This window comes from Colossoma macropomum, unplaced genomic scaffold, assembly GCF_904425465.1.
Source record: "Colossoma macropomum unplaced genomic scaffold, Colossoma_macropomum, whole genome shotgun sequence".
Lineage (NCBI taxonomy): Eukaryota > Metazoa > Chordata > Actinopteri > Characiformes > Serrasalmidae > Colossoma > Colossoma macropomum.
The window spans coordinates 57,607,074-57,635,017 of record NW_023494792.1 but is presented as its reverse complement, the minus strand read 5'-3'; the positions used below and the strand labels follow the sequence as shown (position 1 = coordinate 57,635,017).

The window sequence follows — 27,944 nt, the reverse complement described above, 5'->3', positions numbered from 1 at the left end:
TTTGCACGAGGATAATGTAAAGTTTAAAACCTTCTCCTCCTCTGATGGACACACTTAAGCTATTAGGGCTGCAAAAAGATTTAAATGAAAATTAATTATTGATTAATCGCATTGTGTAGTTAATCACGATTAATGGCATTTGTCTTATTTGCTCATTTGATCCAAAAGATAGATTTGTCCATCTAAAAAGCAGTGAATTTTGTAATAGCCATTTGAGCAGACAAAATAAGCTAAATCAGATTAATATGTTCAATAATTCAATTAATCTCTTTTCATCACACGCACAGAGCATTAATGTTATGTAATGTAAATTAACTAAAAAGTTTGGAAAGTTATCAAGTTTTAACCCTCTACTTCACAATGTTGCCTCAGGGCAACAAACCCATTTTCCTCACTTTACAATAACATTATATGTATTTAAAGATAACAACAAGGTTAACAATAAAGCGAAGAGGTCAAGTAAATTAATAAAAAGCATGTATTTGCTCATACTGTCTCTTTGGCCACATTTAAAACGTATTTTTAACATTCAGTATCAATTTCTTTTGTTATGAGAATTTGCAGGAATATGTTTGTTGCCTAGAAGCAACATTGAGTGACAGTGGAATGGATGTAGCCCGTCACAAGCACATGGCTTTATATCAATTCTTTTCATTGTCGCACAATGTTGCCTCAAGGCAACATACCCCAAAAGAAGCCTTGCACACATTATTTATTTATCTGTTTTTGTTTAACTTTTTGAATTTAATAATAAGGTCCATTTATACAAGAAAAGTGAATTTACTTAATGTATCCTATTTTATATTTTAACAATAAATAAAGTTTAGGAATCTTTGAAGGTTAAGGATGGTTTGTTGATGTTCAGTCGATTCCACTATTTTTGTTTGGTCTTATTTCAAAAACTGTGATTGCCTGATTATTCAACAAAATAATCCGAAAATTACTTTATTGCGTTACATATAATATATAATTATTAGTGACAGTCTACAAATCAGTTTGCCAAAATTGCATGAAAGGAGAGAGAGAGAGAGGTTAAGTCTAATTTCAGAGACAGAGCGAGAGAGAGAGCCTGACTCAAGGACAGTGGCCTAATGGATTGTTTCTACAGCACAGGGTTCATTAATAATCAATCCACTGGTTCATGTTTTATTCAGAACGAGCCACAAAAGCAGACAACTCTGTCGGTTTATACAGCTTTGCTTTGTGCTGAGAGATCACAGTCGGATGCCTTTGGCCAAAAATACGGTTCTCTTCCTCTTAGACCAGAAACATCCCATTCTGATCCAAGATCAGTCTCCATTTGTGTATATAAAGACTCAAAATTTATCAGAGAGGGACCCAAACTGTCTGCAGAGCAACATGAACCTGTCAGTGAAACAACAGCAATTGCTTATCATATAAAATGGTCAACTAAAGAGTCATTCGACATCACTTAAAGCAACATCTTGGATAACATTGCTATGATTGAGAAGGAATAATTCATAGGCTTTTACGATAGGATAGGATAGGATAGGATCACATATGACCTAAAATCACTTCAACTGCATAAAAATCTCATCAGATTTACTTTACGCATAAAGCTTTTGTTTCAGTTTATATAAATGTTAATGCTCATTTGATGAGCTGCCTTTCGGTGAGCTTATTGTCTTTGTGGACCCTGTGAGACCTGTGTGAGTGAAAGCCTCTTTCAGTGCAGCTTTAATCACCTTCCTGTGTGCCAGTCGTTTAAACAAAGATGCAACATCCTGTGAACAGCTCAAACCAAATAAAACAACATTTACGCCATGAGGGGAGAGAAAAAACAGGCAGGGGGAGCGGGTCATAAAAGCAGGGCTGACCACAACAGAGGATGAGCTGGCAGCCTGGCCTAATAGGGTGGTCTGGCAGAGCGTTTGCAATAAACGGAGGAGCATGAGCACTTAAGTGTGTGTGTAACTGGGTTTACTGATGCAGACTGTTTGTGTCTCGTGCATGCATTCACTTCTTGATTTATATGCTGTATGTGCAGCAGGGGTGTAGCCTGGCCTACACAGACTGATCAAAGGCCCACTCAATCAAATGGGGAAAGAACTAGCTGTGTTTTGTTTTAGATAATAAAATGAAAGCTGTGAGTGTTGTCATTGTACTATGTCCAATCAAAATCATTATGATCTCCTGAACCATTCCTACATGTCCAAGGTATATTCTAATCAACCTACCCTAAGCTCCACCTTGTTTTCTCAGCTGTGCAATCACTGCTTAGCAACTGTTACTATCTGAAATTGCCTCAACGCTTCAGTTTTATATCAGCACACCAGAGTTTACATTTGAAGCTCCAGCTGTGGTCAAAAGACGTACCTGGGAGACACGCAAAAGTGACTACATCCCAGATGTGTAGATTATGTCATGCTTTACCAATTTAAAAAAAAAAAAGCTTAAATAATACTGTTGTCATAAGTGTTCTTAGGCTTAGGTGCTTACAATGCTCTTAATACTACAACACTACAAAAGCCACAATGGGCCGTGTCAAAATGTCAACACGAACATCTACTTTAAAGGAGACTCAAAGTTCTCAACAGTTCTCAGACTCAAAGACTCATGTATAATTTATGTCTTACCTTTGAGTCATCAAAGGTCAGACATAAATGATACATGAACATTTTTCTACGCGTTAGTCCAGGATGATAAGGTTAACATTCTCTGCAGTGGGAGTTGAACTCAGTCAAGTCGTCTTCTTTGGGCTTCTTTGGACTGTATGTATCAGTGCACCAAAAGGCAACCATTTATGCTAGATAGGCCTACCATATAGTGAAGCATACAGCTAAAAATTGCAGTGTTTGAAACTTTTTGAGAAGACAATAGCACAACTACAATAATAGTTGATACCATATCAAAAGACAACAACATTTGCAAGTAATATTTTGTCCAGCTCTCCAACAGAAAGTGTGATGTCCAGCAGTGTGCATTTATTTTCATTTTAACTTGGGCTAGGAAAAGCCACTTGATAAATATGACATTAGAACTTTATAATATAGAAATTTCTGTACTGTTCATTGAATATTACAGCTATTGTCAACTGTTTAGTTTTTGGTCACATAATCATTAACATTTAGTGGTCAACCCCTCAGTTTAAACAAAATCTGGTTCTTACGTAATATTTGTTGAATATGGTTTCAGGCCATTTACTTCATATACGTGCTGATGCTCTATATCTCGTGCATTAAGCCACGCCCAAGTGTGCACACAAAGTTTGTGTATTTTATAGTGAGTTGCATCCTTGATTTTGCCAGCTGGTTTATGATTAATCTGTGAATAATGACGGTTAGTCATCGGTCAAAAGAATTGGCCAAAATCTGACTGAGTAATGTGTGCTTGTGTATGTGGAGTGGTTGAGTCTTGGCTGTGTTCGGCAGGGTTAAGAGCACCCTATGAGGACGTAAGAGCTGAGGGAAGAGGAAGGACTAAAACTGTGGCGCCTAATGGCTGTGGAGCCTGGATGACGGGGGACAGCGGGCAAAGAACAGAGCAAGTGAGAGAGACAGAGAGAAAGACAAAGAGAGAGAGAAAGGCCAGCGGCATCGAGCTCTACATTTCCCTCCTCTTTGCCAGCCCAGAGTGCCAGGCCTGTAAAAAGCAGCCCATAAAAAGCTGTTAATTAGAAGATCAATAAGCAATATCAAAGAGAGGGCAGAAGTTCAAATAGCGCACACCCTCTCATAAACACTGGGGCACTGAGACCGCAGGCCTGAGGAATGCTGCTGGGATGAAGGGACGGGTACCAGCTCTAATCCTCTATGGACAGCCCTGCCACTGCATCCAGCACAGCTACTAAGCAGCACTCAGTTCAGCTCTAATATGCAGCTTTAAATGAGTGGTTGGCGATCAAAACATTGGCTGAGTATTGTTTAAAGCCATTATAAAATACTCAATACGCACACACATATCAATTGAATTGTAATGTGCCAAGTTAATAAAGAACATTAGGCATATAATGTTTGTGAAATGATCTTTGGTCATTATGTTGCGTGGCAACCACAGCCTGTTAATGAACTAAACCGGGCAACACTTTATTTGAACCCTGCTACATGCCATAAACATGTCGTGGCGGAGGTCATTTGCTGTCATGGGAAGTTTTGTTCCATAATATAACAGTGTTAAGTTACTATTACTGAAACTGGCAGGACAGATGCTATAATGTTTGATGTCACAACATGCTGATTTGTGCTTAGTTAGCTCCTAATTGAAATCAAGCACTGATATTTGTCATGACGATGGCCTTTATGCATTAAAGCTGTGTGCAGTCAAATTTAAGCATTAAAGGAATACAATTTCACCGACAGTTATCATTCAATGACATATATCATAGATGTACGATCAAAACCACGTGTGCTAGAAGTAAATCTGAGCATAATATTTGAACAGTAGAAAAATGCCTGAGTTGCCATTAAATGATCAAAACCATTGTCAGTAACATCAATGGTATCAGCAAACAACAGGAAAAACAGAAAATGATCATACTAATAACTGTAAACACAGCAATCCTTGTACTAAAGCGGATGTGTTCATTTTTACATGCACACATTCCATTTAAAACCTTTCGCTTTATGCTACTGATACAGTAAATAACTACCTTCATAACATACAAAACATAGCTTATCTAGTACAGTAGCATCTCCTCATATACTGCAATGTTATTGCTGAAACAACCAGTGTTATGAAAATACTACACACTGGCATCACTCTACCAACTGAAAGAAAAGCCTACAACATTTTGTTTATTTCAATTTTATTCTTTTCAATCATTGTAATTTCAATACTATAAAGCTATGTAACATTAGGCCAGTAGGAGGGGCAGGACAAATACTGGCTCATGAGCTGCCTAGACCTACATGAATTAGGGCATGCTTCATGTAAATTATATGTATATGAGGGTGAATTCAGGTGAATCATATTGCAAATGATATGTAAGTAAGGTACTTGTGCACAGGCGCTTGTTTTCATGCACTGCACATGTTTCGTCATTTTACAACAGGTTCCTGAAACAGGTGACGTAGTTCATACATCGTTTAACCATTTCAACTCCTTGAGACCACCGGCGGTGTCATTTTCATAACTTTCATATTTCGTAAGCTACATTAAAAAGGTGGGGGTCATATGAGAGCTGTAACTGTCTTCTTTCCAGTCAAATAGATGGGTGATGTAATTTTAAACCCTTATAATAAAAGAAGCTGAACTTACAATTTTTTTTTGTCTACTGAAAATTGGCTCATTTTTCCACAAATCTGAGCTATAAACTATAAACAGATGGCGTCTCTTCAGTGATTATTTTTATAAAAAAATACAAAGAGCGTCTTAAGATTTTTTACTTTCAGCTGTGAATCGTAAGCATATAGCAATATGTGTATGATCATAAAACATGTTCTGTTAATTCGAGGGGAGCTTTTACAAAAAATAAATAAATAAATAAAATAAAAATGTACATTTATTTCATGCAGTTACTGAATAATTTACCTTACGATTTGGTCAGGTAAATTCAGATGGACAAACCAAAATATACCCTGGTGATCTGCCATCCGGCAGCAGTAAAACCTTTTTTCCCCCCTCAAAGTGTAGAACTCAAACTCTCTGTGAGCTTTAGTATTTTCTATCGCTGCATAAAATATGCATGAGGCTTCCTTTACCGTTGGATGCACCATGTCTTTTTTTTCGAGCGAGTGCATGAGCTCATTCAGACTAGTGTGGATTGGTAAGCACTTATTATTGATTTGTTTAATGAGAGAAATGATAAAGCAGATTTTTCATATTGTATGTGTTCCTATACAAAACTGAATCTAAATCTATGAACTATGAAAGATCACATTCTCAACACATCAAATAAATTCACAACAGCATTCAGACAATGGTAACTGAAAAGAATGAAAAGAATAACCACAAGAATTAGTCACTTTTTTGCATCTGCCTGAAATGGTTAAGTACTCAGCATGTCTATCCAATGCATGATCTGCTGTTAGTTATGTGATGAAGCAAGCAGGAATAAACAGAATCCAGTAATACAGCTCCCAGTCTAGAACTACAGTAACTCAACAAAGAGAAAGGCTGAATTCCAAATATGCAGAAGACGAAAGAGGTCAAGGAAGATATCAGTCAAACGCCTGTGAACGTCAGCATTTCTTCGAATCCCACAGCTGAAACTGATTCAACTGTTAGAGGAAGACCACAGCATCCAACAGCGGAAACTCACTCTATCTTACATGCATGTAAGTGCCGGACATCGTGCATGTGCATACCACATGTATTCGCAACGGCAAGTGCTTCAAAGCTGTTTGATATGGATTAGGAAAGTTTTTGGATCTATGTGTGCATTTTAAAGTGGTACAGCCGACTCGGCTGAATTTGAAATATTCATGATCTCCCCTTTTGCATTTTTGGACTTGAAAACAACTCCCAGTCTCAGTGTTAACGGACCAAATGAAAACTGGCAAGCATGCCTTGGGGGTGAGGTGGGAGCACCTCTGCTTTCCGGCACATCTTTTTCAGACACCAGTCTGAGAAGAACACTGAGAAAGAGAAGGCACCGTCGTTGAGGAGGTCCAAAAGCGTGCAATTTCATTCACTAAAATCAGTACCAGTCTTTTCACTCTCAGCTGGAATGGAGAAAGCCCCGCAAGTATCACACCACTCACAGCACTACTCCAAAATGTTCAAAGCGGCCGCTCAGCGGGTTCTTCAGATAAACACGGCCTTGTTTATCCGCTGGAGGATCCGTCAGAAGCACCTCCGCTGGAATCACCCTTGGAGCAATAACAGGAGAAGCTGGCACGAGGGTGGGCTAAGCAGGTAGCTTCTGCTCTGTCTGCGTGCTTCAACACCATTCTAAGCCTGCATCTCTCTGATTATTACTCCAGCAGGTCTCCTGCAGTGACGGCCTGGCCTCTGTCTCAATTAAATCACCGCCAATAATTCAATTTCAAAACGACTCCAGAGAATCAAGGCCGGCTGTGTTTTTGTAGCGCAGCAGCCTCCGATGACCGATGCGCAGTCTTTGAGAGATTGGAAAGGCTCGGTGTGCGCGGCTGCTGATGAAAGTGGTCTTTCTCAAAGGAAAATAAAATGCACAGACATTTCTCCTCCCTATTCCATATTAAAGCAGTCAAGAAAAGGAGAAAAAAAAAACATTTAAAAGGTGCCAAATTTCGGGAAGGAAAAAAGTTTACTTGCAGAAAACTAAAAAATCTTAAATATTATTTGTTCTCAGGCCAAAGGGTTGTCATCAAGTAGCCCACATAAAAAACGCCTTTCAATTATGTCAGGCCAAGCCAAAAACCTGCCAAGCAGACAGTTCACTGTGCTACGAAACACATGAGCATTGTATGGCCTTTGGCAAAAGTGTGCAATATCACTCTTGGCTCTTCTTGAGGGATGGGGCTGTTTTAACATGAGTGTAATGCGTATATAGACTTCCAGACAATTTATTTCTCCAGTCCTGCAAAAGCTTCAAAATGGATGCAAAACTGAAAAGATCTGACTCAAGAACTAAACCTACTGTCTGCCTGCAGACAATTTACTGCTATGGTAGGTACAGAAAAAAGGATGCGCTTACAGTGCTCTGCAAAAGTCAGAGACCACCTTTTATTTATTTAATTTCCAGTCAAAACGGCTATTAAGTACACGTTTTCAGTGTTAGGAAAAACAGCGCGAACATATAGATATAGAACCATGAACACTCAAAGAAACATTCGCATGATTAAAGAGCTCTCTGCATCATAAGTGTTCTTCAGATTAAAGGAAAATTTGCTGTAGATGGTTCTATATAGAATCTTTAGGAAAAGGGTTCTATATATCCCCCGAAAAGGGTTCCTCTATTGCTACGATGTCAAGCTTGTCACAATAGAAGAACACTTTTGGGTACTACATAGAACCCTTTTCAAAAAGGTTCTACATAGAACCATCTGTGGTGCATTCACGCACATTTTCCATCAATCTGTAGAACACCATCACGATGCAATGAACGCTTTAATCACACAAAGGGTTCTTCGAGTGTTCATGGTTCTATATATTTAACACAAAATTACACAGAAGCCTCAACAACTAAATATCACAAAGTATTTAATGTGTCCACTTTTTACCTTTGTTACAGTTTCCATTCTTTTCAGGAGACTCACTTTCAGTCAAAGAAATCTGCAGAGACGTTGTTACACACCTCCAAAGTTCAGTCTTAGAAGTTGGTTTAGCATTTTCTGCTTCTCACTATCCAAGTAACCCCAAACACATTCAGTGATGTTGAGATCTGGACTCTGGGATGGCCAGTTCATTGTTCTGAGAACACCAGCAGCTTCTTTGTTTGATTTACATGGGGACAGTTTTGGTGCTCTACCAGATCTACAGTTGGAGTCTCAATTCTCTGTAATCTTTAAGCTCTAGCTTTGGAATCTAATATCCAATCTCCTTAGAGATATCTTAAAAATGAATAACTTGCACTTAAAGGCCGTTTTGGCCGGAAATTAAATGAAGGATGGTCTCTCTTTTGCACAGTACTGTAGGTGTTCCTGAGAAGAGATATTTTTTACAAAAACTGTCTACCTCCTTAACTGTCCTTTTCTCTCCTTTTTACCTATCGTCTCATGCACTTCCCTCCTCCGTCTGTCTAAAACCCCCTTCTTAAACCCTGCCTCCTCGCTGCTCCCTCGTATTCTTGGCTTCCCCTCTGGCTTTAAGACAGAGCTGGGTAGCATTTGGGCTTCTTTTGTTAAAGTAACAGAAAATGAGGCTAATAAAAAACAATATATTGGACTATTTATTTTCTGTAGGAACACATTCCACTCTATAAAGAGGCCTAATGGCATTTACACAGAGCGAGCCTGATTCACAAAGCCAATAGGAGATTTATGGGCAGTGTGCTTTAGCGTCAGCTAGGGGCTCACACAGGGGCCAGGCCAGATGGCTCCAATAATCATAGGGTGACAAATCCAAGTACCCAAGAAACCTTTACAGTACCTGGCTCTCATATACAGTCAAGCGTCGCTCTTCTGCGCCCACTTCCCACACTTTCACTAACACACAAACACATTCGCTGCTAAAAGAGGTTGTGAAAGAGTTTGTTATGTAAAAACTGTAAAGCTGCAAGTATTTAAAGAACAACTTGTAAGAGTTCTCTTCAAAAGTTGCCTGATCTCAATGCTGTTGTCATATCAAAACCCACTAACCTCCAAGTGTGTGCACATTTCATGACTAATGTACTAACACAATTATTCAAAAATTGCTGTTTTTGAAAATTAAAGTTAAGAATGTTTTTCCTTTTCCTATAAAGTTACCATTTCTGGGGTATGAGGTTTTGCTATGACAGTGACTATAAGCAAAATGACCTTATCACACTCATTTTGCACAGATGGAGTGACGGAGTTAACTGATACACTGACGGCTGAAGATGAAAGTGGTCATGACCCACCTGCTCAAGGCTCATCTTCTGTAGCTCCTCCTCCCAGGCGTCCTGTTGGCTACGGTGATAAGCGGAGGGTGGGGCCAGGTCCTGCAGGATGTGGGGGTCTCTCTCGTGACAAAGGGCCGTGAGGTGGCCGATGTAGAGTTTCAACTTACTGCGGTTCTGATTGAGGTCTATGAGAGGGGGGATAATCTGTACAAAGCAGAGGAAAGAGGAAGAGGTGTTAACAATACTGCACAGAACTAAGCCTGTTTGGGCGAAGTTTCAATCAGAAGGGCTACCTTGAACCCTTTGGATGGAATGTGGATGACGAAATGTCATCTGTACAGCATGTTTAAGAAACTAAAAGTGCTGCATGCATCATATGTGACTGATTTGGAAGGACTGATTTTTCAAATTCAAAACAGAAATACACAGTGACACAATGTAAATGATTTCAGACGAAGAGAAGAATTTATAATACAAAACACATTAAAAAATGATAAATCACAATCAAATAATGTCATAATCAAAATTCTTCATGGAGCAGAGCAGAGGGCTGAAACATTCCCAACTCAGAGGTTTGAGCATACATCTTCCTTAAGGCTGATTTGTTCCTCTACTTTCCAGGCCATTCAGCAAACTCACAAACATAACAGAGCAGCGGTCACTAGCCCTCTTCCTGAAGATCTGCTTTCCTGCAGAGTTTTGTTCCAACCTCCATCTTACATGGTTCTCCTTCCTTACCCAACACTAAAATATCTGACTGAGAAGTTGTTAATCAGCTGAAACAGGTGTGGCAGTTTGTGGTTGGAATTTGACTCCACAGGAAGGTAGATCTCCAGGACCAGTGTTAGTGACCACCGCAATAGAAGTTGCACTGACTATTAATCCACGAGCTGGCACTATAGGAAGTAGTTAACTAGTTGAGGACAGCGTCTGAAGTACAGCCACAGTAAAACCAGCAGCAAACAGACAGAAGAAGAGAACAGAAATCATTTTTTCTGCTAAACACAGAGAACAAAGCACTTTATTGGTGTGGGAATACTACACCCAAGCCCAAGCTGTGTAAGACTGCTGGAACACAGCCTCATACGCCAGACCAGAAGAACTGCTGACTTTGATAGGAAGAGGCCATTTAACTGACATGCAAACCAACCAATCACAGACTGTTTAGCATGATGTATGTATGTGCAACAAAAACAAACTTGTGGTAAAAAAAAAAATTGTACCGGTCAGCCAACACATGATATCTCATGTACTAAGCTACCTATGGCTTCAAACTAATGGGAGAATGTTTTTCTGGTTACACCACTAGGCCTATATCTTGTCTGGAAAGGCTTTTCGGTGTGCAGAGATATCAACTGCTTGTTAGTAGCATTTGCTTTTGATGAACAATCGTTTGGTTCCCATTGGACCACAAAAACCAGTGCACAGAGGCACAGATAGCATAGCCGGTTTAAAATCTTCATAAGAGTTGAGATTCTATTAAGTCACTGAAGTACCAAGGAGGAAACTCTACTCTCATGGAGAACTTTCTAGCAAGTTTAACCAAACACATTATTTCAGCATCAATCCTATATCATACGATACAGCTGCAGTGTTTTATAACTGGCAGTCAAAACCCTCACAATTAAAAGATGATGCATCTGAAACCAGTCAAATTCAACACCTTACAAAACATTTATTTCTGATGAGAAGGATATACAGCTAACAAATATCAGTTCTGAGTCAATCATTCTAAGCACATGCAAAATATGAACTGACTGTAGAGTTTTTAATTGACAGCGTCCTCACACTGGTCAGTATAATGGAACTGCAAGTCAAAGTCAACACATTATAAAATGGTAATTTTAAATAAGTAATACAAAAAACAAAAAAACACAACAGATATCAGTTCTATCGTAACAAAGGCATCCCAAACGTGAAGTGGTTTTGCACAGACAATCATTAGCAAATTGAGACCACCAAAATGTATTATATTGAGAGAATCAAAAAAAGAGATAATCAAGGGGGCACTTTAGTTAAACAACAATTTATTAAATAGTTAAACAGAGGAAATGATTTATTAAGGAACGGGGGTGTTTTATTAAACTGAGAGAACAATTTTTTAAACCAAGGGAATGAACAGTTAAATTTAGGGAACTTTTTAAGCCTCTAAATTTTTTTTCTATCTTGTGAGAGTTGAGGTGATTTTAGCGTGCAGTTTACCTTTGAAAGTCAATGTAACTCTGTAGAGCTTGAAATACAACAAACACTTCATCTCCCACCACAAACCACAGCATCTGCCCCAGCACCAATTAAGAGGAGAGCTACTACAAAATATACTGACGTCAGAAATCAGTTATTCCGCTTAACACATACAACATAGTTCATTAGTGTGGAGATGCACAAGCTGTGTAAGACCATGCTGAAATACAAGCTTGTAAGCCTGACTTCCACAGTTTTTGACTGACATGCAAAACAACCAAGACTGTTTGTGCCGTGTGCAATATTAAATATATGTGCTTGCTACCTTGATAATTTAGGGGCTCCATCATATTCTGAGAGCTGTGGTGATTTCAGCGTACAGTTTAACCCCTTAACAAGCCACGGGAATAAATATTTATTACATATTTCTTCAACCTAAGAATAGCTCCACTAGTTTGCATTGAAGTCCCTGTAGTTACTGTTTTGAAATAAGCCTTTGTATGAAATAAACCTGGATTGTTATGGGGTTAAATGAGAAATTGTATGAACTGCTCTGCTGCTAGCTGCAGCTTCTATTAGCAAGCTAGTTTTTTTGGCATTGCTAATGACTATGTTTAATAACTAGTTGACTGGTAAAAATGAACAGTCATGAAACCCTTACCACATAATGGTGTTTTCCTATGAATCTCTTGTAAAAACAGTTTGAGCCTATAGGAGCCTATCAGATGCTATACGGCAGAAAACGCATGTACCAGACTGCCGTATACACACTATCCTACGCACTCGGCCCTCACTAAGACCATATGTGCCTTGGAGCGTCTTGCTGAGCTTTTATGAGGAGTGAGGTGTTTGTGTATGAAAGAGGCACTTGGCCCAACACATTCTTCATCCCTAAGAGCTTTTGATCTTAAAGCAGAGCGTGAGAGAAAGGGAACGAGAGAAACACAGAGAGGGAGAGAGAGAGGAAAGGTGTGGGCAGACAGTAGATGCAGCCATGGATAGCCGAGTAACAGGATAGGTGCGCTGAGGTGAGTCGAACCCAGGCCGCCACCCCTCCTCTGTCACCCCCCCTAACCGCCTTCCCCACTCTTAACAGATCGAGTGTCACATGTGCTACAATGTTCAGTATTGCTTTTGGACTGAAACGCTTAACCAAAAGGCTGCGTTCTGAGGGCGAGTTTCTCTAAAACGTGCGAGAAGAGAAGATCGATTGAAGCTTTCCTACATAAATAATCTCACGGTGGGAGCTGAAAACAGAGAGGGCTTAAGGAGTCAAGCAAACGCTCCTCACTGTTTGGACTGCACACAAGAGCTCCAAAACAGAAAGCATCCACAGTTACCTGAGTGCGGTAGAGAGTGATGGGGAAAAGAAATTCCAGCAGAGAGTGAGTGAGAGAGCGAGTGAAGAGAGGACTGCAGAGATGGAAGGATAGAGAATCTGGTTTCATCTGAGGCTTGCAGCGCCGCAGCGCACAAACACAAGAAAAAACGTTTACGTCCGCACACTTTATTAATTCTTATTACCCTATGTATCTTTTCCAGGGCAGAATGTTATTCTGTTTTAGTTGGCTCAGCATGAGCTGTGCAGCTCCGCTGGGTGGATCCTGGCTACAGCGAGCAGCATGACAGAGAAACATCACCACAGAGGGAGATAGAAAGATTAATGGAAAGAATGAGAGGCGAGATGCCCGCAGTAATTGTGCTCTCTTTGAAGTGCCATTACTATATATTTATATGACCATATGAGGGGGTGAGTATCAGCCTTTTCTATTAATAGCAGGAACTACACGCGACTAATACTGTACATGTGCTGACAGAAGAAAAGAAAAATATTTGGCCTGCACTTCTCCATCTGCTCAGCCACCCCTAAATGACATCATACGTCATTTAAGATTAAAGAAATGGTAGAAATGGAATGAGGGGAATCACCAACTTTGGCATCTCCATCATGCCCCCCAGGTGGACTCAGGGAGGGTATCTGAAACTGCTGACCACGGCCACAGAGACCAGGACATGAGGTTTTAAAGAGGCAGGCTGATAGAAGACTTCTAAACCACCGTGACCGAACAGCCTTCTTCCAAGGGCTAGGCGGTTACACTCGGAAAACAGCTGGAGTCAAATGTCTTTGCCTTAGCGATGACACGCTATTGCTATCTGTCATTTCTTTCTGTCTTTGTTTCCTTCCTTTCCTTCTCTGTCTTTCACATTTACACACGTTATGACTAAGTTTGGACATATGTTTTTTGGAAAAACTTTTTGGTATAGAACAGGATGGTCAACTGAGAGACCTCAGTCTGGATTCAGATTTAGCAAAGGACTTCAGTGGACTGAACTGAACACTCACAAATTCGCAAAGCCGATCAATGTCTGTAAAATATAGTCATATTTCAGCAACATACATGAACACAAACCAGTGTGGCTTCTGCGGTAGTTTAACCAATCACATGCATTTATGTAAACTACTTTAGCTGCAGGCAGCTCATCAGAACAGGGACTACAGGGCTAGATATCAAATCAGAAAGCAAATTACTTCATTTTGTAGATTTTTCATTTTGGCCTGAGTAGTGAAGCATGGCTTGTTGGAAAAAAAGGACAGTCTGAGATAAAAGAACAAATGAACAGAGAACTGTGTGCTTTTCTCTCCATTTCATATTCAAAAGCGATGCATCTTATCTGTTCGGAGTACATGCCACAGGTCAGAAGTAAAAATGTTAAGCATCACTGTAAAACAACATCACTTCAAATTAAACCTGAGTGCTCCATTCTCTGACAGCGCAAGAGCGTGAAATGCACATTAAGAACAGCCTGTATTCATTTTTATTTTAATGTAATAATTTAATGTCATTTTTGAAATTTATTTCACCTGTTGAAAAGACAGGATTTTTTTTCTGTTGCCAAATATCTATAAAGATTTTCCACTATTTTTATTTATTTAGGGTTTTTTTTAATACAATAGCCATTGCCACACAATTTACAATGCTCATTATATCATAAAACTACATTCAAAATGAAAGCATTTATCTAAATATACTGGATTAGTCTTATTATATTTTATTAATTGTCTGGACTAATCAGTAATGATTTAGCATTTAAAGGAAACCACTGTCACCATTCATCTTCTCAAGTTTATTACAGAACTTTGACATTATGTAAGGTTCTTAAAATCTGGGGTTTTCTCATGACTTTTACCCTGATAGTAGCCTTGCTGAACAGGTGCTGGTTCACTCTAGTCTGCAGACTTTGGGGCAGTCGGACTTATAGGTTGGGAGAGATAATCAAGAAGTAAGCGAGGGTCATAGACTCAGCTTTTGCCTCTTGATAGAGTTTCAGGCCAGTCAGAGGATATCCGAGCGTAATCTAATAGTGTATGCTGGTCAACAACTCAGTCTGAATGGACTCCCACAACAGAAAGTGCAGAAGAAGTAAATATGGGAAATAAAGAAAAATGCCAAACAGACACCTGTGTAGCACAGCTTTTTAAGGAGCAGAGTTTAAGAGGCAATCACAGCTGAGTGTACAGATATCTAAAACTCTAACCTCTACCACACTAATCACATCTTTACATCTAGGACCCACATTTCTTTACAGTGTCTCCTTCCTCCAGGTGAACGTGTGTGCTCGTACGAGTTCGGTGAGTTCTGTTCAGTTTGCAGCAACTTGAAAGTTGTGGCATGTGTGATCCCACGTGGTTTACTGTGTGATCCCTAATATTTCAGTCACACACAAAAAAAACTGCAGAAAACAGCCAGACAACGTGAGGCATCTAGTCTTTTTATGATGCTTATACCTTAAAAGGGTTCCCATTTACAAAAGTGACTCTTTAAAGAACCATTCACTGAAAAGATCTTTAGAGACCCAAACCTTCTACCGCCCCCGTTCAAAAAAAAAAGGCCCAGCTCAAAGCCCAGTTGGTTCTGATTCTGCCACTCGCCTCCAACTCCACCAGCAAGGTAAGTAAGTACAACTGGGCTGCACTGTTGCTGCTGAAGACGAATGTTCCACAGAGCACTACACCATCCATCTAGCGCCACTCTCAACGGCTAAGTTAGCACGCTTTTACTGACCTCCTCCTTCTGTTCAGTGATAAACAGCCCCACAGCGCAGTAGCCTAGCATGCTAGCATGTACAGTACATAGTGTGGACTGTTCCAGAAATGGGCTGCCACGGTGGGTGATTACTACGCTTGAGGATGGTGGCAGTTAGTTTAGCGGTTGGCATCAATCTCCGCAGCTGGTAGGGTTTTCTGTGGACGGTGTTCTGTCATCAGTGTTTTGCTAAGGTTGTGTTATTCTGTCGCGTTCGAATGTTTCTGTGGCAGAGTGAGGTGTCCGAGGCCATAAATAATACAACAATAACAGCAAACATTACAGCCAGGTGACAGATTTATGATGCAGGGATTTTTCTTCTCAAAGCTCTGTTTGTCTTTAAGTCTGTGAGTGCTATGGACAGTACAGGCTTGTGTGTGTTTGTCTATTTAGGTTGTGGACAGCGTCATGGAAAGACGATGATGTAACAGGTCTTCCGTCTCGTCCAAACTGCATCTATTTTTATTCTTTACGTGTATTCACTAAAAGAGCTCTGTGTGTAGTGTCCATTAGGCATTGGGCAAAGATGGCCAGGAGGAAGCATCTTGAGTGTTTGGCATGTGTGCCTGCACTGTATCCTGTAGATAGTGGAGGAAAAGAGGCAGGGAAGAGTGGAGAAGTGGAAAGATAAAATTCTCCAAACTTATTTCCATTTCCTGTCTCTTTTTTGAAGAAATGAAAAAAAAATGGTACAGAGGAACCAGAACCACTTCTGTTTCCCTAAAGAAACTCTGAATGGATACTTCTCTTAGAAACCAAGTCTATAAATAAGACGTGCAAGTCTGAAGAACCTCCACTTAAGGAAAAAATTGTACACCTTTTAAAGATTTATCCTAAAACTATATGTTCCAACTAAGAACCGTTTATGTCCAAGACTGTAGATATGGCCACCAGATGTCTGTACAGTGAATAAGTATGGCAGATGATTAGGGTGTCCCAATAACTATTTAGTGATCCACTTCCAGATCCAGCTTGATGAGAATTGGATACAAAACTCTCTCAGCAGGGTTAAACTCCACAGCTGCCCCCAAGGCTTCTCAAATCTCACGGTTTGGCCTTCATCTATAGCCAGTACACTGGAAGAGCTCCTCATAGGAATCCACCTCATTATGACCTCTCTAAAAGAAGCTGTCTTCGCTGGATGCTGGACTGAAGTGCATGCCTATGCATACCTGGCACTGTTATACCTCATGCTTCCCTCCTTCCTCCTTCAATGCCCATGAGAGAAAAGCGTAGGCCCCTCAACAACAGCTTGGCCTCCCCATTCTCTTTCCCTCTCATCAATCACCCATCAGTTCATCGAGCGCCATTCGATACCCACGCTGAGAAGCGGGCGTCTCGATCAATGCTGTCAGTCAGACGGCCCATCAGAGAGAAGACACTGGCTCCCTCCACGTGGCCCCCAACGGCCCAGAGCAAAAGGGGGTCCCAGCACCGCAGCAAGTGATTCAGACTGTGTGGGGGGAGGATCGGTGGATCATAGGCCATCAAGCTTCTTTTTCAAGTAGATTCCAGGCCTCAGTGCACTTTGCTTCCCTATGGCTGTGAGTTTTATTGGGCTATCCACTTACAGCCACACAGTGCTACTTGGCTAAGGGGGGGTTGAGGAAAAAAAGATAAACCGAGGGCGGCTGCAAAGCCTCAAACCTGCAGGCCCCTGACATGGCCGGTGGGACCACCATCATAAAATGCTTTTCAAGAAAGAGACTACTCACAAAGAAAAAAAAGTTGACAAGAGAGAAGAATGGCTGCCAAATAAAAGGTAAAAGGTATGTGCGCACACACACTTGTGCTCTCTCCACATACAGCCCCCCTTCAAACCAATACTCAGCAATCTGAGTACAGAGCACAGATGCAAAATGGAGATTAAGAGCAGGTGAGTTTGCCTGTCTTCCGACGCGGTCATATCACATGTGACTCTGCCTCTACCTTTCTGCAGTGCCTCTCTCCACAGCTCTCAATATCCCTCTGTAACCCCCCCACACCATTCCACAGAGCAGCCGTACAGCACTCCCTCACTCGCATGCTTTCTAGGCTAAAAAAACAGCAGCGCTCGTTTAAGAGATGCAAGATTTATGTGCATTATGGCTCCACGGCTGTAGCTTTTTATGAACTTAGAGCCTCGTCACCTATTTATGCAGGCATTTTATACGAATGCCATTAGATTTATACACTGGGGGGAGTTTATGGCCATTGACGTGCACAGGCCGGAGTTCTCCGTCAGTGATTGGCTAATAGAAAGAGCAGGTCTTTAATAGCTCGGTGAGAGCGAAGAGAAAGCCAGGGCAGGTCTGTGTTGACTCTGGAGAAGCGAGGGGGGAAATTTTACACTAACTAACTCCCAATGTCACCTCCATAGCGCCATTTAAACAGACCATGAAGTCTGCAGTCTGGGACTGAGTTCCATTCATTGTGCAAGCCTGTGTGCTTCGGTGGGGGACATAACAATTAGTAAAAGGAGAGCAAGTCTGCCAAAATAAAATTAGGCCCATGCAAGAGGAAGGAAGTCTGTTTGGGGTTGGGTTCAGACCCCAGGAGGAGGTTAAGTGGCAACGAGGGTTATGACCCAATAAGATGTTCTGGGTTAGGGGTGAAAAGGTCTAAAAGTGCTCAAACCGAGAGCTTAAACTCATTGTACATGAGGTAAAGAGAGGAGCATGCTGCTAATAGCTTGCGACATCGGACAAGCTGTGAGGGTGCTAGTTTAGATACACCTTCCTTGTACCCACACTCAAGTTTCGTAGATATACAATTACTGTCTGTAGCCCATCTACTGCTGCACAAGTTGTCAGTTGCCCTCCACCAAGCCATGACAAGGCAAATTTAGACTAACAATTATATTCTGAAGAACCACAGTGATAAGTGACATAAGTACCATATGTGAGCATTACAGAACCTCACCCTGCAGGTTTTGTGTTCCCGCATGGTAGTATAATTACAAAAAGTTACCACCTACTGGTAACTATTCTCCTAGTGTAGGTTCTAATATAACTTAATAATTAATAATGACAACTATATTCCACACAGATGGCATGTAATATTAATTTCCAGTGGTGCTCTGTATTCACTTTGTCAAAAAGCAAAACACTGCTAACTGGAACATAAGCTCCTTTATTCTGTACATTTTACTCTCTGCCAGAGACTGGATCTCATGTCCTGTTGTTTCTTTGTTTAATCTGCATGCAATTCTTTGCATTACAGGCTGTAATTAAGCGCAATCTTTTCTATTGTATACAATTTTGAATTAAACATAGAAGGATTGCACAAAAGCAATGGTTTAATAAAGGCGAAGCATTAAAAAAATCACATGGCATGACAAAAGATATACTTTGAAAAATATAAGCACTTATTTAAGTTACTGAAATATTCGGTAATATCAGTCTTTCCCACATATAGGCTATACTTGGGCAGCCCACTCAAGTATACTGATGGCCACCCAAGTATATTGTGGCCAATTTTAACAACATTATCCAAATTATAGTTTGTCTCGTTTGAACAAATTCCAACAAGAAGAATCACTCTCTTTCCCTGTGGTCATCTCCATAATATCCATATATTTAAATAACATACCCGCTCCGCCACCCACAATGCTCCCCTCAAGGTTTGATCCAGATCTGTGGGAAGCATTAAATATCAATTATCAACCCAAGGCTGCCCTCTACCTCATCTATTAATACAAAATGACCACCCCAAGACCACCAGTAAGCAGATTATTTGGGTGGTGGAAAGTTATCAATAGAGCAGAGGCACTGGTAGTAGCTGTAGTGTCTGTGAGGCTGGTATGAATGTATCTGGCACACCGGTACTGCTGGGGTTTTGCACGTTAGTGTAACTGTTGGTTTGACAGTGGTCTACCATGCCAAAATATCTAGCCATGAGAGGCTCTGTGGTCAGAAACTGACCACTGATGAATGGCTTGAGGATGAGTAACACAAACTATGAATGCCTTAAGAAGAGCTGTACAATAGCAAGGTGTACAGCTGGGTCTAATAAAACAGCCACTGAGAAACATTGGAATACGCCTAAGAGAGAAGTTCATTATTTGTTAATCACTTTCTATTTGTGTAACAGTCTCTGTTGGGTATATTCGATGGTCAGGACTTTTTAACATGAGACCATTCATTCACCCACTTTCTGTCTTTTTCTTTCTGTCTCTGAGGTGCCATGCATCAGCTCTTGCAGATACACCCTGACACGCCTGCCTGCCCTACTGCAGCGGGACCCTAATGACTAATGTCCTCACAAAAATCCCAAAAGCACTTCACATGCAGTGGGAAACAGAAAAGGAGGCCGGGGCGAGCTCTTTCTTCCTCAGGGTCAGGGGGCTTTCCCCAGTGTAGCACTCATCATCGAAAGACTTCTGGGCATAGGTAGAAGAAAGACAGACAGACAGAACATGAGGACAGAGCTTCTTACTGGAGATGAGTGTAACAGACTTGTAGAGGCTCAGAGGGCATAAAACATGGTCTCCTCTTCACCATGCACTGTCATAGGAGGCAGTCAGCGCTCAGGTCCAGAGGAAGCTCCAGAGAAAAGCTCAGCCGACACACATACACACATTTCAGCATGGCTTAATACAAACTCCCATACATACATGTATATCCTGTTGAGTGGCAAAGCCTCTGCCAACTGTAAACCACACATGGCAGATTTAGCAGAGCCTAGTCAACCAGCTGTTGATTACAGTGATACACTCTTAGGAGTTCAAGGAGGGAACTGCATGAGCAGAGGCAGAGTGACGACAGAGAAGACAACGTGGGCATGAAAGAGGGAAAAAGGAGGCGATGAAGAAAAAAAGAGAGCAAAACACTTCAGCTCTCCCTCTTCCTCCATTCCTCTTCATCTGTAGAGCTCATGCTGTACATGGATGGTTAAGTGTTAAATGAGCTGGGAGATTTTAAATGGCTGTTGGACAGCGACGGCAGGGTGCTTGGCCTGGGCCAAGCCTTTCCTATCTGCCCTAAATTTGGCCAGCAGTGTCCGCAGGGGGCCACAGGGACCTCACCTGTTTAAGGCCTCCCATGCTCAGGCCTGGAAGGCATTAGGATGACTAATGTGCCACTGAGAGTTTATTAGCTGATGATGGGGAGAGAGACTGTGCAGCAAAGCACAAAGGGTTACAGCCTGAGCTGCTGTTTAATTTGATTACTTGATAACAAAAAATGACCAGCTTAAATTTAATTTACTTCCTCCATGAACTGGAAATTTAAACAATGATAATGCATAGTTTAAATTCTCTGATATACATAAAATCAAGTGTTTTAAAAACTATTTCTGAACCTTGATTTGTTGCTGTTACAGTTCAGTCTATTTTTGCTATTCAACTTTTTAAAACAAAAGAATAATTAATAGTTAAAAGATCAGATTAATTGACTAGTAATGCAATCAAAAGTGACAGATCTGGTTACAGCATCTCAAAGAACAGGTTTTAAAACCCATGACAGGGCTCTAAATCCTACTTGGCACTATGGTGCTGTGCATCTGACAGATTAAAGAAAGACACAAATAGGTACAAAATCAGACCATATTACTGGCAGCTCCCACAAAGCTAACATCAACACTTCTCCAGGAATGGAACACAGACAAATCACATCACCATGCCTGGCTGATTCATCACAACTTCATTGTTTTTCCAGATAAGCACAGTAAAAATAATCTGGACTAGGTTTAAACCACTTAAATCACAAAGTAACAGCTGTCTCTAGGTTTACTATTACTTACTGTAGCTCTCCTGTTGTTGTATAACTAATCAGACACAGTCTACCCCATCCATCAAAGGAAAGGGACCATTTTCAGAATAGTAGTGACTCTAACATGGTAGCAGCATGGAACGGGTGTAGTTGGTAGGGTTTATAAACACCTCAATGTCACTTCTGGGTTGAGAACAGTCTGCCAATCAAAAATATCTAGCCAAGAGAGGTCCTGTGGTTAGAAACTGATGCCTGATGAAGAGCTAGAGGATGTTTAACATAAACAGCAAATGTAAAAAGATTAGGTACGTCTGTAACTCCATACCAATAAGGTGTACCAACAAGCTAGAAGAACTTAAAGTGTTTAGTAAGTGTACACAGTTAGTAAAAAGTCCAATAACACTGCTCTACTTGATAAATCAGCACAACACACACTACCATGCCACTACCATGTCAGTGTCACTGCTGTGCCAAGAATGGTTCACCACCCAGGTAATATCTGGTCATCTGGTTCCTTTCTACGAGGGTCTGATAGATTGTGTAGCAACAGATCCCTATAAAGTGCACGTATAAGGGAGATGTACCTAAATAATATAGCTAATGAGCTAGGTGCAATGTAGGCGTACCTAATAAATTTGCGTTTATAGAGTTATAGAATGTAACTGTTGGGAAAAACACCGCATTATCAGAGACCGTGGCCTCCAACACGGACCTAATTTGTGAGGATTTTCCACTGCTCACTGTTACGGCCTATTATTTCATCACATTACAAGCGCTTTCCCTTCCTAACCTGGAGAAAGAGAGTAGGCGGGCGATGCGCCCGAGGAAGGGCTCCAACGTCCGCCCTTTAACACGTCCAGCAGCAGTGCCCTGGGCCAGGGGGCCAGAATGTTCCGACCGCATAAACCCCACCACAATGAGCCTCGAACTTTACTGGTTACGCAGCCCAATCCACTCTGCGTGCACACGGAAGCGGCGTCTCCACCAGGCCTGTCGCCCGCCCTCAGTTCACTGGGTTTGAGGGGAGGAGCAGCCTGCATTTGTTTTGATAGGGTTGCTTCTAACGTAAGATTTCACAATCATTAAGCTCTTTGGAGGCCAAAAAAAATCACCAATCTGCACACGTCTCGGTCGAAAACCACAGTTGGTCCCCCCACTCCTCACCACCCCCCACCCGCCCGTAATACATTTCTAAAATCGTAGCTGTGTATTTCTGTGCTCTACTGGCCAACCATGACTGCATGGATACAGCGGTAGTGCAAAGCTAACAAGGAGGGAAACCAAAAAGTTTTTTTCTGTTTTTTCCCCTCAGATCAAGCGCACTCAATATACATGTGTACTTTTTCTACAAAGAACACCAGTACGACAGTGGCTCTCTGGCATCTACAGGCTATTTTCTGAGTTTACCCTCCGTCACAGAGCAGGCGAGAGAAACACAGCTGGCAAGCAAGTCCCTGAATCGCTGACGTCCAAGAGGGAAACCAGAAGCATAGATGCGCCATTAAAATGTATTTTTCTTGAGTGATGCATCCTGGGAGAACGCGCCAAGTGGTGTGGTTTGCTGAGACCTTAAAAAGCAGGACACTCGGGCAAACAATTCCACAGAAAAGCATCTTTATGCCAAAGGGTGAGAGAGGGCAGAATACACAGAAACAGAAGGAGCGAGAAAGAGGTGGATGGTGGATGCGGTGGAGAAGAGCACGCATGAGGACATGGGGGGAAGAAGAAGATGCACATCAAAGAGTTGAACCCTAATATCTGAAGTCAGAGAGCAAAAAAAAAGCTAGGAGGGTCTTCAAAAGTGAGCAAAGCAAATCTTGCTCCACTTTGCCATGTGATTAGGGAGATAAAAATCAGCCTGGGAGGTTTCAAATGGATCACTCCGCTATTTATAGATGCAGGAGGAGTCGGGCTGGAAATCCGAACAGCGTGAAAGCAGAATGTTCAGAGAGATAAAAATGAACCCCTAAAATGAAACGACAAGTGTACACGCAGCCACCCACACATACCGCCGTGCACACAATCTCTAACCGACTTGGCAGAGGACCGTACACTCTCCCCTGGGGAAGACACATAAGTTGCTGTGGAGGCAGTTTGCTAAAGCTGAAGTGACAGGGCAAGCCATCACAAATGTGTCTGATGTTAAGCAGGGGTCTTTTCCCAGGGTCTCTCCGAGAGCGGTGAGGCCGAGTGCTGACAGACTTTGTGCTATTGCACTATTCTCTCTGGCCCTCTCAGGTGAGCTTATCACGTGATGTCATTGCTGCAGTCTGGCTTCAGGAAATGAGAAAATACTAGTGTTGCATTTACATTACTCCATCTGTGACCGCTGCTAGGCCTGAAAGACTGTCATTTTCAAATTGCAAGCTGCATATTTACTTATATCCTACATTTTTCAACACCGTCTTAAGTTTTAAGCAGGTAAATTTAAACTAATAGAGTTTGTGAACTGTCAGTCTGGAACACTACATTCAGCGTTCAATCCTCAAGTCTGAAAAAATGGATGTGCAGGCCTGGAGCTTTGTAAAAAAAATAACTGCATTTAAATCGCAATTGTATTGTTGGCAAGAAATGTTTGCCCTTAAGTTTCCTCCTAAATTGTTCAGCTACAATAACAAGTCAAGTCAAGTCAAGTCAGCTTTTATATAACCTTAAAAATGCATGGGTGAATCAATAATGTAACACAGTTAAAGACTGGCATGATTTTGATCAAAATAATTCACTTTCTGGCTCCATTTAACACTTGGTGACAAAAAGAATTACTGACTTCAGTAAACAGAGGTGAACTGCAGCCTGAAAAGAAGTCCACAATGGGACTAGCCTCTATGGAAACCATGATCCATAAGGTAACACAGTTACAGACTGGCATTAATTTAATTAATTTAATTTAGTTTTGTTAGATTATTTGAATACATTGCTGGTTAGGAGGTTCATTTACATATTACATCCTTCCGTGATATCAGTGCTGCAAAGGCCAATATTGCAATATTTAACAAATTACACATCGTGCAGCCCTGCTGCACATGTCCACGGAGTCCACTGACCACACAGTGGACCAAACATCCCATTCAGTGGGGATCAATCCATCATGTGACTGCTTCGGTTCAGATTACAAGTAAGATAAAGTAATGTGTGTTCTGCAACACTTAGGTCAAATTTACTGATGTCCGTCAACTGCCCGATTGTGCTATTTTGTCCTGCTTGTCTTCTCTGTCTTTCTAAAGACTCATCATTAAATGCACCAATTCATCATTTTGCCACAGAGTTTGCTTACACATTATCATTAATGAGCCCCTTCATCCCAGTATAAGAAAGGAGCAATTCATTCATTCAAGAACAGCCAGTTTCCTCCAGATGAGGCTCATCTCTGCGTCACAGCAGCGTAAAGAAGGCACAATTGACGTCCACCCAGAAAGTCCAGACTCACCAAGGGCCCCACCACTGTCTACCCTACTGTCTGCACCAGGAAAATGGGACAATTTTATTTTATATTGAAATCATATGGTCTTAACAATGACCCCCTGCAATTTTTCCCACCACCACATGTTTCCAATTTTAATCTAATTATACACATTTGGACTGGAATCAGATGGAAATAACAAAGAGGGAAAAAGGGAGAAAGTCAAACTAGAATAAACGATGCAACTACAAACGCGAATCAGAAAGCAAACATGCACTCTCAGTTCACATTAATGACTATAACAGAGCTGTTGAAATGTTCCCCTTTCTAACCACTGGGCCATTTTCTGATTCAAAAAATTGTACACCAACTCGGCAGAGAGGCCTACGTTCTTCCATAGTCGGGCGGGAATTGTTTTAATAATGTGGGCAAGTGGTGGGTGGCTACGCTCGTGGGACGAGTTCAGCAGAGGGTAAACGTCGATCAGTCCAGAGGGACGAGTACCCACTGACCCTAGCAATAACAAGCGATGGCCAAACTCTGTTTCACAGTTTTCCATAGGACTGCACTATCCAAGCTGTTAGTAATGTCTAGGGTCGCCAGAGAGAGGTGACATGCCGACAGAGTCTTCATTACTTTTCTATTTTGTGCGGTTGCATGCTATTTGGCACCACCGTGACCGTGAGTCACTTTCGAGCCTGGTGACAAAAGGAACTGCTGACATCATGTGGAGGTGAAGTGGGACCCAAAATGAATCCAGAATGGGACAAGGCCTCTTTGGGGGAGAAATGGAAACCATGACCCATGATCTTCTCACTTCTCTTGCGGTCACTTATAGGAAGTACCACCCGGTCACTATTTATTAGGGTTCACAAAAATAAAGCTTTGCGGTCAAGCTTCTGATTACAGCACAGAGCCTGAGAGAAAAAAAATAAATCCATTTTGTAGTATAACAACATTGCAGTAAGGAGAGTTGAACGGGATTCAGGATTCAGAACCACCAGTCGAGGTTTCAAAGACAGAACAAGGACATATAGAAGAGCATGAGCTGAGAATGAGGTGATATCCTTTTTACAGAATGACATGAATAAATAAAATTGGGTGAATACGGGCCGCCAATGGGTTGTTGGCTCTCTACCCCCAGGTCAGTAATTTCTCATTGGTAAAACCACATCGTCGGACACTGACAGGGTTAAGATTATCTATATAGCTCCAAAAAACTAAATAGCACAACATAAAAATATTCAAACAACCAAAAGCACAGGCCACAGTGCCTGGTCTGTGAACCTCTACTGATGACACACTGTACTAGATTGAGATGAATCACAATTCATCATATATCACAGCCAATTAAAGCAGTGTTTGGAGGCTTTATGGCTTATTGAGCTGACCGAACAATAATTAAATAGAGCTTGACCACTTGTAATCCAGTAAGAAGGAGACATGAGTCATAATGAGGTTATTACCCTCTTTGTTCATGCACTGGTAGCTGAAACTATGCTCTCCAAATTGAGTCCATCACTCAAAAATGGTTTCCCTTTCTCCAAGCTTTAATACAAACAGCACAGGGGTTTAGGTCCTCCGGGTCAAACTGTCGTTATACGTTTTATCTAATCATACGATATACAAAGAGCTAACTTTACTCGACAATGCAGAATAACAGCAGGAAGCCCCAGCAGAGAAAGAAATTCCACGCTGAACGTCATTAGAGCAACAAGCTCAGCAGTTTTCTCTTTGACGCATTAGGACCGCTGGATTAAGTAAAAACATTAGTAAAAGGGCCCATTCGTTACCTGAAATAGAACACAGCCAACCTGGGCAGTCGCTCTGGTCACATGAAAGAAACAGCATTCCTTTCACACCATGGATGAACTCCATCCAGAGCCCACACAATCCCACTCTGTTCTCCGGCCCTCTGCAACGGCTAATTGCACACCCCGTGCATGAGCATTACTGCATGCAACTGGTCATGCGATGGATGACGGCTCGGCTCACTAGCAATCTAGAAGCTGCGGCAGGAGGGCAGAGGACTCCTAATTAATTACAGTTATTGTGGTGTAAGTGAATTTAGCACCAGCCAGCGTCATACAGCGATGGCCGAGTTGGAAGAGAGCAGTGAGGTGCTTGTGTTTCTTCGACTGATGGAACACGTGGTTCTCACATGCGCTGTACAGTCAATCTGCTTCCTCAAAACCATCCATCAAAATTGTCACAGCAAAAACGAACATGAGAACATTGCTGTTTTTTTGGCAGGCAGGAGAAAAAGTCCACCGTAGTCAAAAGGCAGAAGGGTTGATTTGGAATACTCGCTAAGTAAAATGGTTGAGTGATGAAGTCAAATGAGTCAGAATGCAAAAAAACTATGGGGTAAATATGTGTTACAGCTACAGGTGCTGATAATATGTCAGTATGTGCTACTTTTTTTGGGTCACAGCATCACTGGCATTCAAACTCACACTCTTGTGATGACAGGGCAGAAACGTTATGTCACTGGGTTAGATTATTGGTCAGCTTCCTTCATTTTCGTCTGCATTCATATGAACAAACAAGTCTTGGTACAATTTACGTTCTAATAGTTACATTCAGCTGGACGTTCCGATAGTACTGTCTGAATACTGCAATGCAACTCTTAGTTACAGTGCTCCACCTGCGTGGAATGATCTGCAAAAACATTTGAAATTGAAACAATTTATATTCATCATTAGTGATTTTAAGATAATTATTAAAAACCTGTATCATTCTGTTTGTTCTTAATTTGGTTTTAACACTGATTTGATTTCTTTGGTTGTGGTGATTCTTTGTTGATTGTTTTGTGTGCTGCCTTCTTGGCCAGGGCTCACCTGTAAAAGACATGTTTAATCTCAATGTGATTACCTTGCTTAAATAAAAGTAAAATAATAATTAAAAAAAAAATTACATCTTGTTTGACTGTATGACGTCAGTACAGATTGCACATGTAAAATTCAATAGAAAATACTACCATGGTTAAAATAACTTGATGAAAAATAAGAAATACAGACCACTCAAGTCGTGCCATTATTCCGTAGTTACCATCAGGCCCACACTAGGAACTCCAGCTCTAAACTGGATTTCTCTATGGGATTTTCATGGGATCATTGCTGTTGACTCCTGTGGTGAACAAAACTGTTCCAAACTCTGTATGTTTTGTTCTGCGTAAGCAT

The 27,944-nt window shown here is 41.3% G+C and overlaps 1 protein-coding gene across 7 annotated transcripts in view; it reads right to left on the bottom strand.

Annotated features, from left to right (window-relative positions):
• Window positions 1–27,944, bottom strand: part of erc1b (ELKS/RAB6-interacting/CAST family member 1b) — a 360,642-nt gene that overhangs the window by 25,237 nt on the left and 307,461 nt on the right. For all 7 annotated transcript variants that reach the window (XM_036577652.1, XM_036577653.1, XM_036577654.1 and 4 more), the window contains one exon: window positions 9,425–9,610. In XM_036577652.1, coding sequence (XP_036433545.1) covers window positions 9,425–9,610 — 186 coding nt within the window. The remainder of the gene's footprint in view (window positions 1–9,424; window positions 9,611–27,944) is intronic.